Below are 20,597 nucleotides of genomic sequence, written 5' to 3'. Positions count from 1 at the left end.
CGGCCACGAAGCCCACAAGGGGAAATCATTTTAAATTTCTATGCTAAATTCTTTTGAATTCCCATGGAAAAGTTTTCTGAATTTTGAACCCCGAGAAAGAGAATAAACCAATATTCGGGATTTCGTTTTTCACAGTGGTATACCGTCCTTTAGCTCGCAAATGATTTTCTAGTGTGTGTGGATCCACAACTCGTCCACACTGGCAGCGTCAGCTATTGGTAATTGGCGGGGCACCATTTGGCGTAAGAACAATAGCCTTTTATAACAATGGTATGGTTGCATCGTACGGTGCCTCACCTGTCTTCGTCAGTGCTGTTCCATCATCCCCAATCCTTAATTTATTTGCGTCCTATACGATATTTTAATTGAGTTTTATGTGAAATCAACATTCACCTGTTAAAAGGAATAAAACAAAAGCTTTTAGTACGGAAATATGTATCAGGTAACGGTATATTTGCTTTTTTATTGTTAAATGGTGCTGGTTATGTGGTTATGGAATAGTCTCTTCCTTGTTCAAACTGTTTTGATGCTCTCAAAATTCAAAATTACTACATAGAACATAGAACAACATCCTTCGGATATACAAACCTAACATTCACACAAAAACCATTTCTACTTTTTCGTGTGTCTAAATCTTATTTTTATACTTTCTGCTTTCCATCTTTCTCCAAACACATTTTGTGTCCTCATGAAATCAAATTCCATCACATTATTACCATTACTCGATTTCGATTACTCGTGTAACATGCATTCACGTTCAATCCACGTTCATGTATTGTGTCCGTGCCTCATCAACTGAATCATGCGCAAACACACATTCCCTCAACTCCCCTCTAGCTCAAACCGACGTTAAGTCTGGACTCACCGAATCGGCCTGCATCGCGAACCGGAGCGCCAGTGAGTCCCCCCGGAGCGGGCTCTGCATTGCCCCGGATACAAGAAGGTTCCATACAGCCGCTCCTAGACCTTACCAATGGCATATCCGGGGAGAATGGCCAACAAATGTTCCACAACGCAGAAAACAACAACAACGATAACAACTTCGATCTTTCGCCGGACATGCCATGTCCGCCGGTGCCTCCGAGGCGCTTCCAAACGGCTGCCGAAGCCCTGGCCGCCATCCAGATTTCACCCCCGCCAATGTCTCCCCCTTCGTCTTCCTCGTCGACTTCGGCTTCGCCCTATAGAAACTATAACAACTTCCTACACCACGCTGCCATGATGCAATCGAAGCCAAATAAATTCTCGCATCCGAACACGACCGGATCGCCGTCATCGGTCGTCAGTCAATCGCCCCCACTCCCGTCACCGCCACCTCCGCCGCCGCTGAAAGCGAGTCGGAACGATCCGCTGGTGACGCAGTTTGACGACGACGAACTGATTACCTTAACGCCAAATAGTTCCACCAACCACGCTAGTAGCCAAATTGTACTCGAATCTAGTACTACTGTGAATCGACCAACCGACATTGCCGGTAGCCGTCACTTGCAATCCAACGGTACCACCGCGATACCGAATCACGCAATCGTACAACAACCGCATCTTCCCTCTTCCCATCATCATCTTAACAGCCATCATAAACCACCGGCCCCGCAGCCACCGCAGAGACCTCCGCTGGCACCGAAGCCCACCTTCCGCAAAGAGGTAACGCCGCTTTTCTACTACTACTACCTTTACTACTTCATCCATTGCTTGCTAGTGTACTTTTTGCTCATGTATTGGTATTGACTGCCTCCTATTGGATATTTTCTCCCCTGATTCCCAATTCAATTGGCAATACCGGAGCGAATGTGAGAGTGTGATACAACGTTTCGAGTGCCTTCAAAACTCCTTCACGAAGGGACTTAAAAATTATTGTATTCAGATGTGTGTATGTGCGTATGATAAAAATTATAATTCCAAAATTTTCAACACAATGCTCGTTATATCCACAAAGTGCTTACAGCAGACGCTACTAGGCTAGAACCATCACGGCTGTCTCTCTATAGCTAACCTTTTACTTTTTTCTTCTTTTTATGATTTGTTTGTCACTACAACCTCTCTCATAATATCCCCAAACCCGAATGGTCCACACTTCCAATATATCTAGGGGAGATTCCGCATTGAGCGTAAACTGAGCATGCAGACCGTCACAAACCACGACGTTTGAACAATTGAAACCAACTCCATCAATCTTTTGCCAAGACAACCTTGTGAAAAATACTACCCGAACTAACCTAACGATACCTCTGTTTCTGTATCCATATGTCTATATCGTTGTTTCAATACTCTTCGTTCCCAACGAAAATGTGTATAAAATTTCCTAAACCCATTCGCGAAACCCCTCGCCAATTCAATTCAACGACTGATCATGAAATTGCCAAAGATGCCAAAGGCCACACGAACGGCCAACCGTACAATCACCACCGCCGCTGCGACCAATAACCAATAGAGGTGCAAAGTTAGATCGATCGAATCGTAGCAACGAAAACGTAACCAACCAGCGTCGAAACGTCGGCAACGAACCAAACTAACATCCAGCCCTGCAACCGCCATTGCAAATGTATCGAAACAACCTACTAAAAGCACATATCACACGTTTGAGTAAGACCTTGATTTTCTCTTCTGTATAATAGCTTCTAGCGTTCTCTCACTGTGCGTGCAATTTAGTATCTCTAGGCTTAGATGTGTTCATCATCACAGTTTCAACCAGCAAGACATCGCATCATTCATTCATTGTGTAGTTGCGATGAACGTCGATCATAAAGAAACTCATTCTCATTACGGATCCCATCGTTCGCGAACACTCATCTTCACAAATCGTTCGTACATACCTCGTTGATGGTGTTCAGTTCAGTTCAACATACGCTTCGATGCACCCGCCGCTCGTTCATTGTCTCAACAAACCCACTTTTGGTATCATGGATCATATTGTACCGTCTTGGTCTACCTTGGTCATTTGAAACTTTTTTTTCTTACTTCGATTATCATCGCCGCTAGCGTTATTCTTTTTTTTTTTCGTTGGCTTTTTGCTGTTTTATTATTTATTTTCGCTTCAATAAGTGTAAGTTTCCATTTGTTTAAATTTTGTTGCCGTTTTTACGAGATTGTGTGAGTTTTTGGAAATGCAAAAATAATCATGTTAGTTTTAATTTTTCCGAGCACAATACTGCACTCTGTTTGTTAGCCGTTTTATATTTATTTTTGTTTTGAATAACAATTTATGAGAATGTTTTGATTAATTTTACTAATAATGTTATCGTTACCATTTCAGCGTAGTTTTCCGAAAATTGAACGAAACTTCATCAGCCTTATAATAATGTGACGACAATGAAAGGTTAAATATCCAATGATCTACTTAAAAGTACATGTAATATTACAGGTTTTAAAACGGTTTATTGAAAGCACAGGCTGAAAGTGGCCATCGCACTATTTTCTGGCTTCATGACATGTCATTCAGAATGGCTGCCTTGCGGCTTACCAACACAGTCAAACAATCACCTACCCCACCCACCCCGATATGCACAGATAAATTTAATTCATATATTGCCAACATACCTGACCATCTTCTCACTAAAAAAGTAAATCTGGAATTAGTTCTAAGTTCAATCTATGCGGCGATATAAGGATATTATCACATAGCGCTAATTTAGGGAAGATATATAACCAAGTTAACAAAGTGAATAAATTCCCCCCAGTAACGCACCATGCCAACGACGTCGCCGATTTCAACACTCGGCACGTCGTCGGTAGCGTCGTATGCAAGCAATCATTGATCAGCAGCAAACAGTGATGTCGATATGAACTATTGTGAAATCATAGCAGAAACATGTAAAATATCGATTAAATTAATCAATCTTTTCCTAATGCATTAGGTATTGATGCAATAATAATATCTTATTGAGTCTGTTTTGAAGTGCGCTGTAAAAATTGAAAAATCGGAGCAAAAAATGATCTTGTTATTGGTGCGTTTGAGCAGATGGCAACAACGGTTGAGGATGTAAACATAAACAGCCAGCATCGTGAAAACATAATCCATGATAATTCACCTAAATCAAAGAAAAACTAATGCTTTTCTAACAAATTCCATCAGCGAATCCCATACTTAGACTGTATTGATTATTACTGCGCCTAAATTGGGTTGAATTCTTGCGAATGCGTGCAATGTTTACTGTTGTCGGATGTTAACAAAAAATTAATCCCACGTGTATGCATACTGAATTGGTATTGGAAGTTTCCACCACTACAAATCCACAGTTGATGATTCTTATGGCACAATTACATACAAATTTGAGTGTCACAACGCTTCACCTTAAAACAAGGATGCAGCCAAACACTGACTAAATTTTAGTCAATAACTCATTATGAAGGGAAACATTCGTCATAGAAGATGATTCGAGGACAGTAAGGACAGAGTCCAAAAATGGCTACTACAATGGCTGACCTTGCCCTCGGCCCACGTTTTTGACGGCACAAAATTCAATTAATAGGCGAATCGCGCATCTGAAAATCTTTTTTTTTTGTATGCTCAAGCCGAGCAAACATGGAAAACTGTTTTTCACTTCAGTCTGTCGCCTGTTTTTGGAGTTTTTGTGCCTCTGAAAGCGTAATGTACTTTTGAAATTGGATTGTAACGTTATTTACCTTAAGGAAACGTACCTTCTTATTATAAAAACGCGTTAATTTGAAAATGGAATTTCAGTGAAAAAGTCTTCTCGTGTAACATTTGAAAAGAGCAAAACGTAAACTTTAAGTAAAGGCCATTCGAAAAAAATGTACCACAATTTCAATTCCTATTTCGCACGTTTAACTTCTAAATATCTTAAAGCACAAATTCAGCAATGTGTATTCATCGATAACCTTAATTGCATAAACAATATCCAAAAATGTGTCGAAACCGATAAAAGAAATTGTAAGGTCATTTTTTTTCTCTCTGGAAAAGTCTTTCTTGATCAGTCATTCTGTGTTTGCTTGTCATTGACAGACCCTTTGTTTATGGCATTTTCCAAAAATTATCATGGATAAGGCTTTTTGGGAGAGAGAATTTTTCTCTCTCCGAGCAGACGAAAGTTAGAAAGTTAGAGGCCGGTTTTTAAGGTGGCCCTGAAAATATTTTATAAAATAACACATTATACAGCTTTCCACGCTCATTTTAACAATAACTGTTTCCAGACATTTAACTGAAATTTTCGTCTACTAAGCATTGATATGTTTCGTTACCAAACACGGGGCAAATTTGTTATTTTTCATCAACAAGGAAATCGACTCCAATTCATACATCTTTTACTTTTTTGAATGTTTATTAATTATATAATATACTATTTCAGGCATTCTAATAGATAGAAACAACAAATAATGCACAGCTCACCAATTGAATAGCTTTCTCGGGACTAGAAAGCTATTCTCACTGTACATGCTTCGGAGTTTCTTTAATTCAAGAACAATAACGATGCCGACCACGTCCTCACAGTCAATTAGGATAAGGGGGGGGGGGAATTAGTTTGACACTCATTGCTATAAGAGACCGAGGAATCCTCTGCATCTCCATGAGCGCACTGGAAAGGAATAGTATGTTAGTTGGGAAGGAAATATATTGGAAATCGTCTTGGTAAGCCTTCTTTTGAACGACGCCATATTCATCATGATACAAAGACGGATAAGCAACGCGTGTCTTACGTATTTTCCCAAAGACTGATTCGATATCATAACTACTTCGCGACGACTAAAACACGCACTGTACTTACTTGCTCGACGGCTACTGTAAACTATTGAAGATCGCGTCTGTTTCGACCGGAGCAAAGCGCAATACATGCGCATAATCCACCGAACACCGAATAGATGTTTCTCGGGTAGGGGAAACTGAGGTAATATGCAACTTTCGAAGGCATACCTAAAAAAACTACTGGTCACCAATTTAATTAAATCCTGGGGGAGGATTTTGCGAACGAACTTTTGAATAAATTCATGAAATATCACCTGAATGATTACTGAAGAAATTTTCGAAGCAACTCCTGAAGTAAATTCCTTAGGAATTCTCGAGAATATCCGAAGAAGTATGATGATGGATCGACTGAAATCCCGAAATTTTTGTTTTTTTTTTTTTAGCAAGTCATAATTTCAGATTCCAAACAGCATTTTGTTTTACTTCGGTCCGAATTTTAAAAGGACTTCCCGGAGAAATTCTTGGCAGAATTCCCAAAAGAGTTCCTTCAGATGTTCCAGAAGGAATTCTTGTAGACATCTAAAAATTCATATGAAAGTTTCATTAGAAATTTGAAAATTCTTCCGAGGATTCTTTAAATAATTTTTTAGGAAAATCCTTCGGAATTCTTTTCCCAAATCTATTCAGATTGTTCTTCGGAAATTCTTCCTGTAATACATTTGGAAATGCCTCCAGGAATTTCTTCTAAACTTCTCCAGTAAATTCTTCAAAAATTCTTTCATGAACTTCTCCAGGAATAATTTAGAAAATTCCCCCTGTAGTTGATTTGGATACTTGGATATTGGAACCTCCCGAAAGACCTTTTTAATTATCTCCAGAGATTCCAATGTAAGGTTCCTTCCAAAATTCATACAGGAATTATTCCGGAAATTTTGTTAAAAAAAATCTTCCGGAAAATTATGGAAGAATGAAATAGGAAATCCTTAAGGATTTTTTGGAGGAGTTTCTAACGGAAATTTCAAAGGATGCCCTGAAGAAATTTCTAAAGAATTTTCGAAAAAAATCCCAAAAAAAATCCAAATTGAATTTACGAGGGATTTTTAAAAGAAATAATTATTCTAAATGGTTTTCTGAAGAGATTCCCGAAATAATGCGCGAAGGAAATTACGAAGGAATTTCATCCCTGGCAGAGTTCCTAATTTTTTTTCCGAAGAAATTCCTAAAGAAATTTCCAAAGGTAATCCTAGAACAATTTCCGTAGGTGTTATAGGGTTACGGCTCCTGGACTTCTTCTCATAGCTCCGATATTCATTCCACGAAAAACAAAGCATTGAAAAAGGATTTGGTTTGTTTTTTATTTTTGTGATTTTTTTATAAGCAGTAGGCATGCATGTTAGCAAAAAGAAGCGAAGAAATTGGTGCTGTATTTCTTTGTTTCGCGATGAGATGAATTCAGGGAGATGGAAAACGGAACAGTTCCCTTGGTACTAAAATAATCCTAAATGAAGGATCGAAATTTTCCTAAAATTTCTTCTTTAAATTTTCAAAGGAATATATCCAAAGAAAATTCTGGGTTTATCACCGTTGCAATTTCCAGAGGAATGTCCAAAGAAATTCTAGCAGAAATTTGTAAATTTCGTTTCAAATTTGTTTTAGAAATTCTTTGGGAAACTCCCTTAAGAATTCCTTTGGAAAATTCTTCGGAAATACCTATGAAAAATCCTTCGGGAATTCTATCAGGAATACCTACGGATATTGTTTTAGGAATTCCTTCGGAAATTGTTTTAGGAGAAATCCTTCAGAAATTTCTTCATCCTTGAAAAGTCTGAAATATTTTCGGAAATACCTTGCAAAATTTCTTCGAAAAATCCTTCTGAAATGCTTCTAGAAATTCCTTCTAGAATTCCTTTGTAAATTCTTTTAAGAATGTTTTTTTTTTCCGAGATTCCTTTTTTTTCGAATACACCTCTCGGATTAGGGCACGATTCCCGATAGATGGTAAACCGGATTCGAAAAGACGCATACTACCATTACACAGAACACACATGTTTAACTTTATTTGAACTGATCAAAACGCTACGAGCTTGTAGATTTGAAATGCTATTACACCCAAATTCTTTTTTTACACGGATTATTTTCACACGGATTTTTTTACACGGATTCTCGAAATAACACGGATTTTTTTTTGCACGGTTTCTCGAAATAGCACGGATTTTTTTTACACGGATTCTCGAAATAACACGGATTTTTTTCACACGGTTTTTTTACACGGAACGCATCCCCCAGATTAACAAAGACCCGGTTACTTTTTTACACGGATATTTTTTGCACGGCGTTTTTTACACGGTTTCTCGAAATAGCACGGATTTTTTTTGCACGGATTCTCGAAATAACACGGATTATTTTTACACGGTTTTTTTTCACACGGCACGCATTCTCCGTGTAAAAAAATAATCGGGTGTACTTTGTAAATAGCAGATTTTGTAAATTTTCACTCGGAAATACCGGTTATAGAACACTAACTAGTTCTTCTCTTCATAAACTGTGCAGGAAAAATTTTTATAGTCTGATCAGTAATTAGATCATATTCGAGATTAGATGCTAATTTCCGTTTATTAATTCCAAGGCATTTCTAACAAATGCAAAAAGGATTAAACTATAGAACAATTGAAATTTTCAGTAAACGCTCATTCTTTATTATTGTACAATTTGAAGAAATCAGTGAGGAATAGCAAATACTTATATGGTTCTGTGTCGTGTACCTCTGAGTTGTAGGAACTTTGACAATGATGAGTTGAAATCCAAATAAATCGCTTGTAGATAAATAAATAACTAGTTTACCCCTCGTCAGTGGCGTAGCCAGAAAATTGGTCTGGGGGGGGTTTTCCGAACATTTTTTTTTCGAAAAAAAAAATTTCTTCTAAAAATTTTGTCTCTGGGGGGGGTTTTATACCCAAAACCACCCCCGTGACTACGCCACTGCCCCTCGTAACGCTGGATAGACACCTTTGCGTGGTGTGTTACGGTGCAAGATCTACCACGGTCATATTGTCAGCTATAGGCAAATCCGGACCCAACGAATACATACCTTCCTCAATATCCAATCCGTGGTACTAATGAGGGTGTCGCTGAGTCGGGGGCCTCTCGTTAAGTAAGTACTACATAAACACGAAGTACACCGTAACTATGCTATGTTATGTAGATAAATAATAAACTAGTTTTGTGCAGTCGTTCGCAACGAAAAATATCAATGATAACAATGCTTGCTAGTCGATAATTTCAGAGCCTAGAAGAGGAAGAATTTCAGAGTCTAGAAGAGCAGTTATTGTCAAACTTTATATAACATCCGCCATTGGTAAACGCATCTTTTCCGTGGAATGTGGTCCTTCAATGATTTTGAAACGCTAGCGAAACTAGTGGTAGAAGTCAAGCTTTACTGAACAACGCACATAAGATAGAGCAACATCGCATGCTTTGCTGTCTCTTTCTTTCGCCTTGAATATACGGGAATGCCGTTCGTCGATTATTGATACACAAAGAGCCTACTTTGAAACTGGCAGTTTGTTCTATGATGCCTATCTGTTTTGTGGTAAACGTGGAAAGCTGGATAGGCAGCGACAGTTATCAAGTAAGGGGTTGTCCACAAACCACGTAGACCGAAATTTCACTTTTTCAACCCCCCCCCTCGTCCCCCCTAATAGACTTTCGTAGACTTTTCCGAAACCCATCCCCCTCCCCTTTGAAGTCTACGTAGACTTTTCCAAATTTCACAAAACATCATATGTCATAAAAAAATGGAAATAAAAATATGGAAATCAACTACGTTTTAAGCAATTCAGCTATCCAATTCCATTTCCATGTAAACATTGTAGCAAAACTCGAATTTCAAACATAACTGAACAAAATCCTACAAAACAAAAATCAATTTGAAACGAAATCAAATTAATTCCTCTGTCCATAACTGGTGAAATCAAATCTCAAAGCCAATTAATTTAATTCCTTTTGAATTCGATTCCTCCTAGAGGTCTTCTCAACGCCGGTTCAAAATTGTGAAAACGGAAGAATTTTCAGAATTTCGAAAAAATTCGAGTTGGAATTCCGAGAAGGTCAAGTCTACATTCCAAAAAGTTTTGCGTGGAAATTTCGTAAAATTTCCCAATTGATAACCTAAAAAGCTTCTCTCCGTGATAAATCCGATACTTTTCTTGAAAATTCCATGCAATATCCCGCTGAATAATCATCTGTTGAAATCGCACGATTTTTCTTCCAAAAGTTTCCCCGTTAATAAACCCCGAGTAATTTTAAGTTTAAACGGACATTCCGAAATATTTTCCGTGGGAATTTAGAATGGTTCTCCACGATATTTTTAATTTTTCTTGCAAATTTGGAGCAATTACAAAAAGAATTTTCTGAATAATTTTTGGTGGAAATTATGGAGAAGTTTCAGTTGAAACTTTTGTGAACTTCTCGTAAAAACTTCGAATAAATTTCCATGAAAATCAGAAACGCTTTTTTACAAAAATTGCATTTTTTTTGTGGTAACTCAAACTGTTTTTGGTGGGAAATTCAAATAATTTCTCATGGAAGTTTTCAACAGTTTATTTAGAAATTCCGAAAATTTTCCATCGATAATTCCAAAGAATGTGCATTGAAACTGTCGAAGAAATTTTCCACGGGAATTTCGAATAATTTTGCTTATATGTCCAAAGATTTCCTCGCGAAAATTCTGAATAATTTCCGATATTCTATATATTCGAAAATTCTGAAGGGATTCTCGCGGAAATTTCGGAGAATTCCCTCTACAAGATCCAAAGAATATCATTCCAAAGACTTTTTCTTGGATATTCCAAAATGCTTACTTTGTAAATAAAAAAAAAATCCGTTTAAGTACGACATGATTTTCATAGTTTGCAAAGAAGTTCCTGCCGAAAATCAAAAGAAAGTCTAGTAGAATCTGCAATAAAATCCAAGTGATGAATTTGAAATTTTTTCGAAAGTTTTTATAGAATACTTTGGAAAAATTTCCTGCTCAACACAGAAGAATTTCCTGGTGAAATACTTGATAGTTTTTTCACTACATTTTTAGAGATTATTTCGGTAAAGTTATGCAAAAAAAAAGGAAAATCCTAAAAAAATCAAACTAGTGTACTTCGCACAAAGCTGCTGTATAAATCGTTTTCATAAAAAAAAATCGAATAAAAAGTCTACGTAGACTTTTGGTATAACTCCCCCGTCCCCCTTCGTAGACTATCGTAGACTTTTTCGAAACCCCTCCCCCCCTCAAGAGTCCACGTGGTTTATGGACAGCCCCTAATAAGCGAGACTTAGAAGAATTTTAAGATAACACAGCTCAACAAGATTTTGTCCCTAACACCAGATAACGTGTCCCTAGTAGATTTTGACTCGCTGAATCCGATTCTGACTTCAGATTTGCTCTAACACGTCGAGATTTTGAGATATGCCTCAATAAATGTCGTAAAATCAATGATTTTGAGCATTTTGGAACGCCCATCGTTAATCCTATCAACAGAATTACTAGTCAATCAAGGTCCAAAATGGACCACAAACATCAAATCTTTCGAAATGTGGTGCATTTGGAGCAAGTTAAACATAATAAGGGCCAATTTCTTCACCTTCGCTTAACTCTTAAGCGGTGCTTACCCATACGTTTAAACCAGGCTTAAAGCTTAAGCGCAGGTGAAGAAATTGGCCCTAAGAGTGATTTATCTACAATTTTAGTAAGTGAATGTCATTTAAAAATATGTTTTATTCAAGCCACCTTCAAAGACTATACAAGCTTGGTTATTTTCTGTAAACGGTTTTGAGAAAAAAAGTAACATGAATTCAATATAGGGCCGGATTTAGCCGGAAGGGGGCCCCGGGGCCGACAGTATGTGGGGGCCCCAAAATGTATAAAAAATGTTGGTTTTGGTATATAAGATTTGTGGGGCCCTGGGCCGCACGGCTCTAATTTAACAAAACAACGGCATTAATGAGAAAATTTTAAAGTTTCAACTTATTTTCCGAGTCAATGTAGCTTGATTACTCTGGTAGGGGATCTGGTAGAGGATTTGAATTTGTTTAAATCGCAATCCGATCTTTCCTTGTTGATTAAAACTTTCTGGATCATGATGTTCGCACTATATTCCACCAGAGAAAGCATCCAAATTTAGAAAGCTTCTCTTGTGAGGATTTTTTTTTCAGGTCTCGGCAAGCCGTACTTACGCATTGAAGACGGTGTTCAAATTAATAAACAAACAAATAAATACTTTAATTAAGTATCTAAAAAGGCTTCCGTTCGACGGACTGCATTATGTCGCTGAAGACCCACTTCCTCCACAACGGTACAAAGCACAACACAATTGCAACATGATAACAGATTTCGTGTGGTCATTGGAAGTAGATTGATCGAAAAAAAACAACAACCAGAAATCGAGCAGAATAACATTTTAAGAGAAGGAGAAATATTGTGCATAAAATGAAAAATAATGGATATTTTATTAAAAGTCGAATTAAAACATATATTTACAAACTGACTAGTACCAATCTCTATATTTCATTCTACATTTCCATATCCCAGTTCCTCTGTCCACATGTTGTTGAATTTTTGGTGGCTTCCAACTGGTTGAGGTGGCGTTTGCATGCAAGTTTTTGAAACGGACTTGCATGGAACATTTTTAAATTAAAATTCATTGAACTTAAATTCAAGGAAAACTGAATAGAAAACAATTGTTACGTGCAAATCTGATGAAAAATAATTAGATCAGATGTGCTTATACTGTTTAGGGTATTGATTGACCTAAATTTATGTTTATATACTACATGACAGTTCTTCGAAAAATGCCAATTTCTACAAATTAGCGACATTCATCTAGCTATATCTCGCAATTTGGACGTGTTAGAGCATATCTGAAGACAGATTCGGATTCAGCGAGCCAAATCTACTGAAGACACATCAATTAGTTCTGAGAACCCGCAAAAAGTTAAATTTTGTTCCCCTGTGTAATTAAAAAGTTTCTCAATAAAAAAATAAGTGAATTCCAAGCATCGATTTCCGACTTCCACTCACCGACCTCTCAACACCCTTACTTCATGGATTTACAGCCAATTTAGCAAACCGGAAGTCGGCCGTCTTGAATTCCAAAATGTCGGAAAACGTTATTTCCGGCTTCCACTTATCAAACCCGTTTTGGCAGTACTTATTCCTAAATGACGATAAATACCAATTTCTGACTTCCACTCAATGAGCTTATTCCTGCCATACTCGTATTGCATTGGCTTCCAGTCATTTCATCAAACCGGAAATCGGCCATCTTGAATTCCAAAATGTCGCCTAACTTTAATTTTCGGCTTCTACTCATCGAGCCCATTCCGGCAACACTCATATTGCATGGGTTTTCGGTCATTATAGCAATTCAATATAGCGGTTATTATAGTCATCCATCTAGAATTCCAAAACGGTGTCATACATCACTTCTACTCATTGAGCTCATTACGGCAATTCCCATATTGCACAAGTTTCCGGTAATTTTAGCAAATCGAAAGCCGGTCATCTTGAATTCCAAAATGGCGTCATACATCGATTTCCGGTTTTCACGCATCGAACCCATTCCGGCAATACTCATATTGTATGGAGTTTGGTAGGAAAACTGTTCTATTTTCCATCTCACTGAAATTATTTTCATCTCAGCGTAAAACCACAATTTGTTTACTTGAATAATTAAGTTAATAAAATCACTACCGTTCACTTCAAATATTAGATTTATTTTGCCGATCAAATTCAAAATTTTCGTAGCTTGTTTATCTCTCATGAACATCACATCCTTCTTTTTATATAATTTTGTTGAAATACATACTGTTCATATACAAATAATAATACAAATGAATTACAATTATTTTTTTTAAATTTAGTTACATGACATAATCTTTATAACATTTAGATATTCCTCAAATACGTTGGTTGACAATTCTTTTACTACAATATAATTTTCTTCGTCATTGAATACCACAAAATAATGGCTTCATTTCCGGATGATGAGCCTTTTTTTGATTTGTTGGACTCCGTAGAAAAGGTACATCTTGTACTTTTTTCAAATGATCGACATTTCTTTCAAACTGTTTACCGGCTCCTAGATTTTCGACTGTTGCTTTAGGACCGGATCTTTGCAATACAGTATATCTGTTGCGATCAAATGTTGTATGCAATTTGTTCGATGGTGTTAAGTTTTGCATCACTACAGTGTCTCCCTCGTGTATATTAGATTGTTTCGCATGTCGCCTTGCATCTTCGCACTCCTTCCTTTTTTTTCTGTTGAACCAAATCTCGATCCCGATAGTCAGACTTCGGTACACACGTTTCAATGTCGTCAATAGATGGAAGCTTAGAGCGGATCGTTCGGCCGAAGCACAATTTTGTTTGCGTCTTTCCGGTACATGAATGTGGAGTTGTGTAATACATTATCAAATAATCTTCTAAATCTTTCTTCCAGTTTCTTCCCAGAGCGTGGCTAATCTTCTTCTTCTTATTGACATTACATCCCCACACTGGGACAGAGCCGCCTCGCAGCTTAGTGTTCATTAAGCACTTCCACAGTTATTAACTGCGAGGTTTCTAAGCCAAGTTACCATTTTTGCATTCGTATATCATGAGGCTAACACGATGATACTTATATGCCCAGGGAAGTCGAGGCAATTTCCAATCCGAAAATTGTCTAGACCGGCACCGGGAATCGAACCCAGCCATCCTCAGCATGGTCTTGCTTTGTAGCCGCGCGTCTTACCGCACGGCTAAGGAGGGCGTGGCCAATTTGCAAACGTCTAAATAGCGATCGGTTCTGTTCATACACCAGGCCGTTTTCTTGAGGCCAATACGGAGTGGAATGATTCAGACAAATTCGTGTACCTTACACTATTCTTCGAATTCATTTCCGATTAATTGTTTGGCGTTATCTAGGGTTATTGTTTTGCGACAGCCAAGCCTGGAAAAAAATCGATTAAGCGTTTAAACGGTGTCCGAAGAAGTTTTTTGTATCTGCTAAAATAATTAAATAGGGGGAAAGACGGCTTTGGCAGGTTTTGTTCTATTATTGGCACTTGGCAGGGGGGTTTTTGTCGACCGAATTTTATGAAATTTGGCTACAATATTCTTTGATATGCAAAGAATGTTTAGGCCAAATTTGAGCCTAGTCAGTCATAAAAAAAACCCCTGCCAATAATAGAACAAAACCTGCCAAAGCCGGCATTCCCCCTATTACTAGCAGATATTCTCCCGATAGAAGCGGACCCATAAAATCAATTGCAATATCAACTCACGGTTTCGATGACAGTTCACGCCGACTCATTGGTACAGGATTGCTCGGAAGTCCAACCAATTGACATCCTTCGCATTTGACAATACAGTTTTTTCCTGTTTGTCCATCGAAGGCCACCATGCTCGATCCCTCAAACGTTTTTTCATAACTGACTCCCCAGGATGTCCCTCATGCGCAAGCTGAATCATTCTGTATCGTAAAGATATTGGTACTACTAGTTTACACCGGATTCTGTTTTTACACGATATTTTTTCCGTTCGTATTTTTGATCGTGTGGCCTCAATTTACCTCCAAAATCTTTGCAATATGTTTCAAAAAATCCTGAATGAATCAAAGAAAAATCACTTGATATTTAATATTTAACTATTCAACAAGAGTGCAAAATTGAGGAAACGTGTAAAAACAGAATCCAGTGTATTTCCTCGAACCATAGTGCCTGCTACAAATCCTAACTTGTTTTTGAATGGTTCAGAGAGTGAGATCATTACAATTTCCGCAATTTCCAGAATTCAAACTTTCTTTGATAGCAACAAGTTCTAAATCATCATGCGACGCGTTTTCAATTTCTACTACGTCAATCACAACTGATTCTTGAATGGCTAGAACCAGAAAATTACTTTGTGATTTTCAGGACAGGTGACCATTCTGGATAAGGAAACCGCTACGTTTCTACTACCCTTCCGGTATTTTACGGTAAATTTAAACGATTGTAGTCGTAGAACCCACCTTTCAATCCGAGCGCAAGGAGTTGAAGTTGGTGCAAATATGATTTCCAAGGGCTTGTGATCCGTTTCAAGCTCAATGTTTCTTCCAATTAAGAACACTGCGAATTTTTCAACCGACCAAACTAAAGCTAGTGCTTCCTTTTAGATTTGGCAGTACCGTTTTTCAGTACAAGCTTAACTTTTACTAGCATAGCAAATTATTCACGGCTCAAGATCGGACTCTAAGTGCATCACGATATGCATCAGCTATTACTCTAGCTCATAAAGTGTTTTCGAAATAGCAAAGCGTTTTTACATCGGAAATTGCTTTCTTAAGTTCCTCAAAGCAATATTGATGTTCATTTTTTCATTTGAACTTATTTTGAATATAAATCAGTGACCTAAGAGGAAGAAATTTGCCAACATAAGTTGCTAGATCCAAGAAGGTCCGTACTTCTTCTGGTGTTCTAGGTTCACGAAATTTCTAGTCTGCTGAAAAACTTTGACGAAGTCAGGCGAGGTAAGAAATCTTCGAATGTCGGCACCCCTCTGTATTGTCTGGCTCACCGTTATCCTTAACGACGGTCACCAATGGTGATACGCAAGGAGCTCCGCCAGTAACGGGTTTGATGATGTCGTTATAATGAAGCTGTGATAACTTTTCTTCGATATTTGCAATAATGCAATCGGTGGTCGTCTCATTCTTTGGGCACCAGGTACCAAATTTGTATCCATTGGTATTCTATGTTTCACATGCTTCATTTTTAGAAAAAAAAACTCGCTTGTCTACCGGAACGAAAGAGTTAACCGATAAACACATGGCAGGTAGACCAATTTTCAGCACCAATTGTTTAGCAATGTATTTTCCGAGCAGCAGTTGCGAACCTCCCAGCTCCCACCACTACGTAGAAAGTTGCAGCTTGTTCTTTACTCATGTTAGCTCCATTGATGGCGCTCATGGATTCAAATACTTTGGATACTGTCAACAGCTTTGCATCTAAAGCACTTCCTCGAAGCGTAATTCGGTTCTCTCTACTTTATGTCCGTGCTGTGACACCTTGTCTTAGCATGTACTTCATCGTGGCGTCATCAATAATGTTTTTACTGTTACAGGAATCTATAAGTACCTGAACGATAACGCCACCTATTTTAACCCATAGTAGCTCGTCTCTATCGTTTCGTTATAGATAAAGCTTGTTTGGCCACCGAAATCCTCAGTTGCTGTAATCGTTATAACGTTCTCATGTTTCTTCCGCTTAGATTGATTTCCAGAATTCCTATCTCCAAAGCAGTTCTTTTGGTGATAACGTTTCATAGTTGAACGACATACCTTAGAACAATGCCCGATTTTGTGACACTGGTCACATATCTTGTCACGTGCCGGGCATCTCAAATCCATAATGATTTTTTTGTTCGCATCTGTAGCACATACTAGTGATGTTTGATATCATTTTACCTGTTCCCTGAATGCGAATAACGGCAGACTTCGAGTCCATATTTACTCCATGTACTACATTTGGTCTTCCTGCTTCCGTTATTACTTAAGTCTAGTGCTTAATAGACTCAAACGAATTCACCATTCGAACGACCTTGTCCAAAGTAAGGGTTTCCTCTTGTTGCAATTTCTCACGCAATTCTACCGGCGCATGGTATACAATTTTATTGATGATCCTAATCGCGACTCTGCTTGAGTTTTTCCGAAATTACACTTTTTAGCTTGATCTGTGCAGCTCATTAAAAATTTCGTTAACGGCTCACATGCTCCATCTGGGTGTTTGAGTGGTGCAAGTTTACAGAATTCGTTGCGATCAAACGAATCATGCTGCTTCGGGGAAAAATGCTGATCTAACTTCGCGATCGCTTTCTTGGACGGGTCTATACCTTTGGCTTTGTGTTCTGTCACGTAGGTATAACGCTAATTAAAAAAATCCGTGTGAAAAAAACGCGTAAAAAACGTATAAAAGAAACCTCCTCATGTATACGTGAACCAAACTTAAATATACATTGTATTTCAATCCCTGAACATTTTCATGGATATATGAACCTTCATTGTCGTTACATTCGCTGGTGAGAGTAAATTTGCGCTTATTTATAAAATAAATTCAATTCAAACGTTAATTGCTGCTTCTCTATCTACGCCTGTAACCTGTCCCTCCCTCAGTGTCTTCTTCATGAAACCTGTCGCTTACTCCGATTTACCATATCCTTCCAGTCTAACGTCGATGTGGCTGACGCTAACGCCCCCTCATCATCCGCACATCCTGCATCATCTCGAACGGTGCATTCCCCCGAAGGGAAGTCCAACGGCGCCAATAGCTCCGGTGACCTAATCAATCTGGACACTACCAACTCCAGTTTCGAGCTGGAAGACTTTGATCCGCTAAACGAAAAGGCTAAACCCATCCCCGCCGGTACGAAACCGGCTCGCAACATTAGTGCACTAACCCCGGGCGCCACATCACCACAGCCGATCCCAACGGCCACGTACGGTTTCAATAATCCCGTTTACCCTTATTTCACACCACCGTTCCTTCATGGCACTAAATCGACGACCGCCGCGTCGCCACTCTCTACGTCCTTCAATGCCACGACACAACTGAAAAACAACTTCAACAACCATCACCACCACGCACACCATCAACACTCGCTCTCGCAAGGAACCTTCCCCACCCCCGGGCCAGGAGCAGGAACGCGGGGTTTTAGTCCTGGTAGCAGTTCCGCTAAGATCCCCAATCACAGCGCACAGGACGATTTCGAGCTGTTACGAAACTACGGTTTAGATAAGTTCTCGCTCCTAGATAGCGCCAACAGTTCCGACATCGTTGGGAAACAACAGCAACTACAACAACATCACATGGCAAGTCTTCGAAGCAACGGGACCCAGCTACTACCGGTCAACGGTCAGAGGGACAGCAGTAGCAGTTTGAAACAATTCGGCACTGCAAATGGGCGGCCAAGCAACGCCAGCAGCAACAGCACCACGAGCACGTCCTCGATAGGGGGCAGCAGCAAGGCGGCGCCCGGCAATTGGACCACCTTCGACTGAGGTAAAACCGTCGGTTGGCCCGTTGTAAGTAGGTGGGATGTATTGTATATATGCCAATAGACAATAGGTATGCGCATTTTAGGTTTCATCTCTCGATCCTTGGTTTGAGTTTTTGAGACGAACTAAATATATCCAAGATACAGACGAATAGTATTTCCCATTGCGTTTAGTCCGGTTTTCTTTGTGTTAACAGTGTTATTTTATGTTATTAGGATATTATATTGTTTTTACAAAGTGTGATCTATGTCCACTATTGCGGGGCAGTGTGCAGAACAAGCGATAGTAATATACAAAGATAAAACTGTTATATAATTTATATAGAACCATTATCTAGTGGTAGTATTTATCCTATTGGAGGGAAGAATAAAGCAAAAGAAATTGGCAAGCAATCGCACAGGCATTATTTTTTCTGTTTTCTTTATTTTTACTGGAGATGACAACCCAATTAGGATTATTTTAATTTCAATGGTAGAGTGATAGAATGTGGAAAAAATCAATTCGAAAACGATTGTGAACAGATAAAACCCGACGCATAACACATATTTGGACAAAGTTGATCTCTGATCGCTTGGGGATGGAGGAAGCACAATTTTAACCAGATGAAAAGGGTAAGGCTTATGATGATTTTATTCCGGAAAATAGTGTAGATAAAATTGTTAATGTGAAGTTTGCCCATGTAGAACATAAACGAAGAAAAGACAATTTTACATATATATATTGCCAAGGTGCGGTGAAAGTCTTCAAACTATAAGGTGATTGAATCAGAAAGAGATATATTCAGATTCTGTAGAGTATTTCATATACACGAATTTTCGTCAATGTTCATTCTATGGACTATAATTTAAAAAAAATCTCCGCGGCATAGCAAAAAAAGAAGAAAACTGTCATTGCTTATTTTGTTTGAATGAAGAATTCATTATTATTATCATCTTCTTTAAAACTTTATGGATACTGTTTTTCATTTTTATGATGGATAAGAGAATCGCTGGGCCATGTCTCCAGCGTATATTCTAAAACTTACATTTTTTTTTTTACACATTGGGAATGGGGTAAGAGAGTACGCTTCGCAAACGTCTTTCGCCCTGTTGCTGCTTTCTACGGGATATTCTTTGATTTTACAATGGGATTACCACTCCCGGGCTTTAGGACAGAAGGTCGAAAGACAAAATGTCGAAGAACAAAAGGTCGAAGAGACAAAATGTCAGAGGGATAAAAGGTCGAAAGGACAAAAGGTCTGTAACCGTTAAGTGTTACAAATTAATTAATTTCAATAAAAGAGAAATGTATACAAAGCGATTTTCACACTTTGCTGGTTGACAGAGCTAGGTTGGGCGGCGCAGAACTCTATTACTCTGGCAGAAGTAGATCAAATTGATAGCAGTGCCCTTCGCTTACCGATTGTTTCAACCGGATAACTGATGGCTACCAAAGCAATCGATGGAACATGCCGAAAAGTGGAATTGGAGGTTCCCGCCAGTCTGCCAGAGGTAGTCTCGCTCTCTTTAGTTCCGACCGTGGATGTCGATACATCGCGTGAACGGAAAGTTTTATTTTGAGAAGTGCAAGTGGAGAATAATTTACACGTGCTTCTGGGACGGTCCAACTGGCTGGAGAGCCCCGATCACTAGTCCCACTAGTTGGTGCTGGTTAATCGACAAGGATCGGTCTTGCCCAGGGTGATATTTATCACCACTGCTCACTGTCAAAGAGCTGCACCGGTAGTCGTCGCGGATCCCCCTCCGCAGTGCGTACAGTTTATCGCCCGGCGAATGTTCGTCGCCATCTGAGGAAGCAAGCCAAAGTATCAAATCGACGTTTTGTCGGCCAGCCCCATTATTCAGCAGCGTGCACACAACCCGTCAACGTCCGGCCGAACGCCTGTGTCAAGATAATTA

At 38.8% G+C, this 20,597-nt stretch overlaps 1 protein-coding gene across 9 annotated transcripts in view; it reads left to right on the top strand.

Moving 5' to 3' along the window:
• LOC134213255 (uncharacterized) overlaps positions 1-19,105 on the top strand; it is a 77,894-nt gene extending 58,789 nt beyond the window's left edge. For 7 of the 9 annotated variants that reach the window (XM_062692093.1, XM_062692091.1, XM_062692094.1 and 4 more), the window contains exons 10-11: positions 838-1,644; positions 17,869-19,105. In XM_062692093.1, coding sequence (XP_062548077.1) covers positions 838-1,644; positions 17,869-18,702 — 1,641 coding nt within the window. In that variant the 3' untranslated portion in view covers positions 18,703-19,105. Of the gene's footprint in view, positions 1-837; positions 1,645-2,089; positions 2,584-17,868 lie in introns of all 9 variants that reach the window. The other 2 variants (XR_009979424.1, XM_062692095.1) reach the window with 2 other exon arrangements.
• Positions 19,106-20,597: the final 1,492 nt, after the last annotated feature.

This window comes from Armigeres subalbatus, chromosome 2 (genome assembly GCF_024139115.2).
Source record: "Armigeres subalbatus isolate Guangzhou_Male chromosome 2, GZ_Asu_2, whole genome shotgun sequence".
NCBI lineage: Eukaryota > Metazoa > Arthropoda > Insecta > Diptera > Culicidae > Armigeres > Armigeres subalbatus.
The sequence above is the reverse complement of the archived record's forward strand: the minus strand, read 5'-3'. Positions and strand labels throughout refer to the sequence as shown.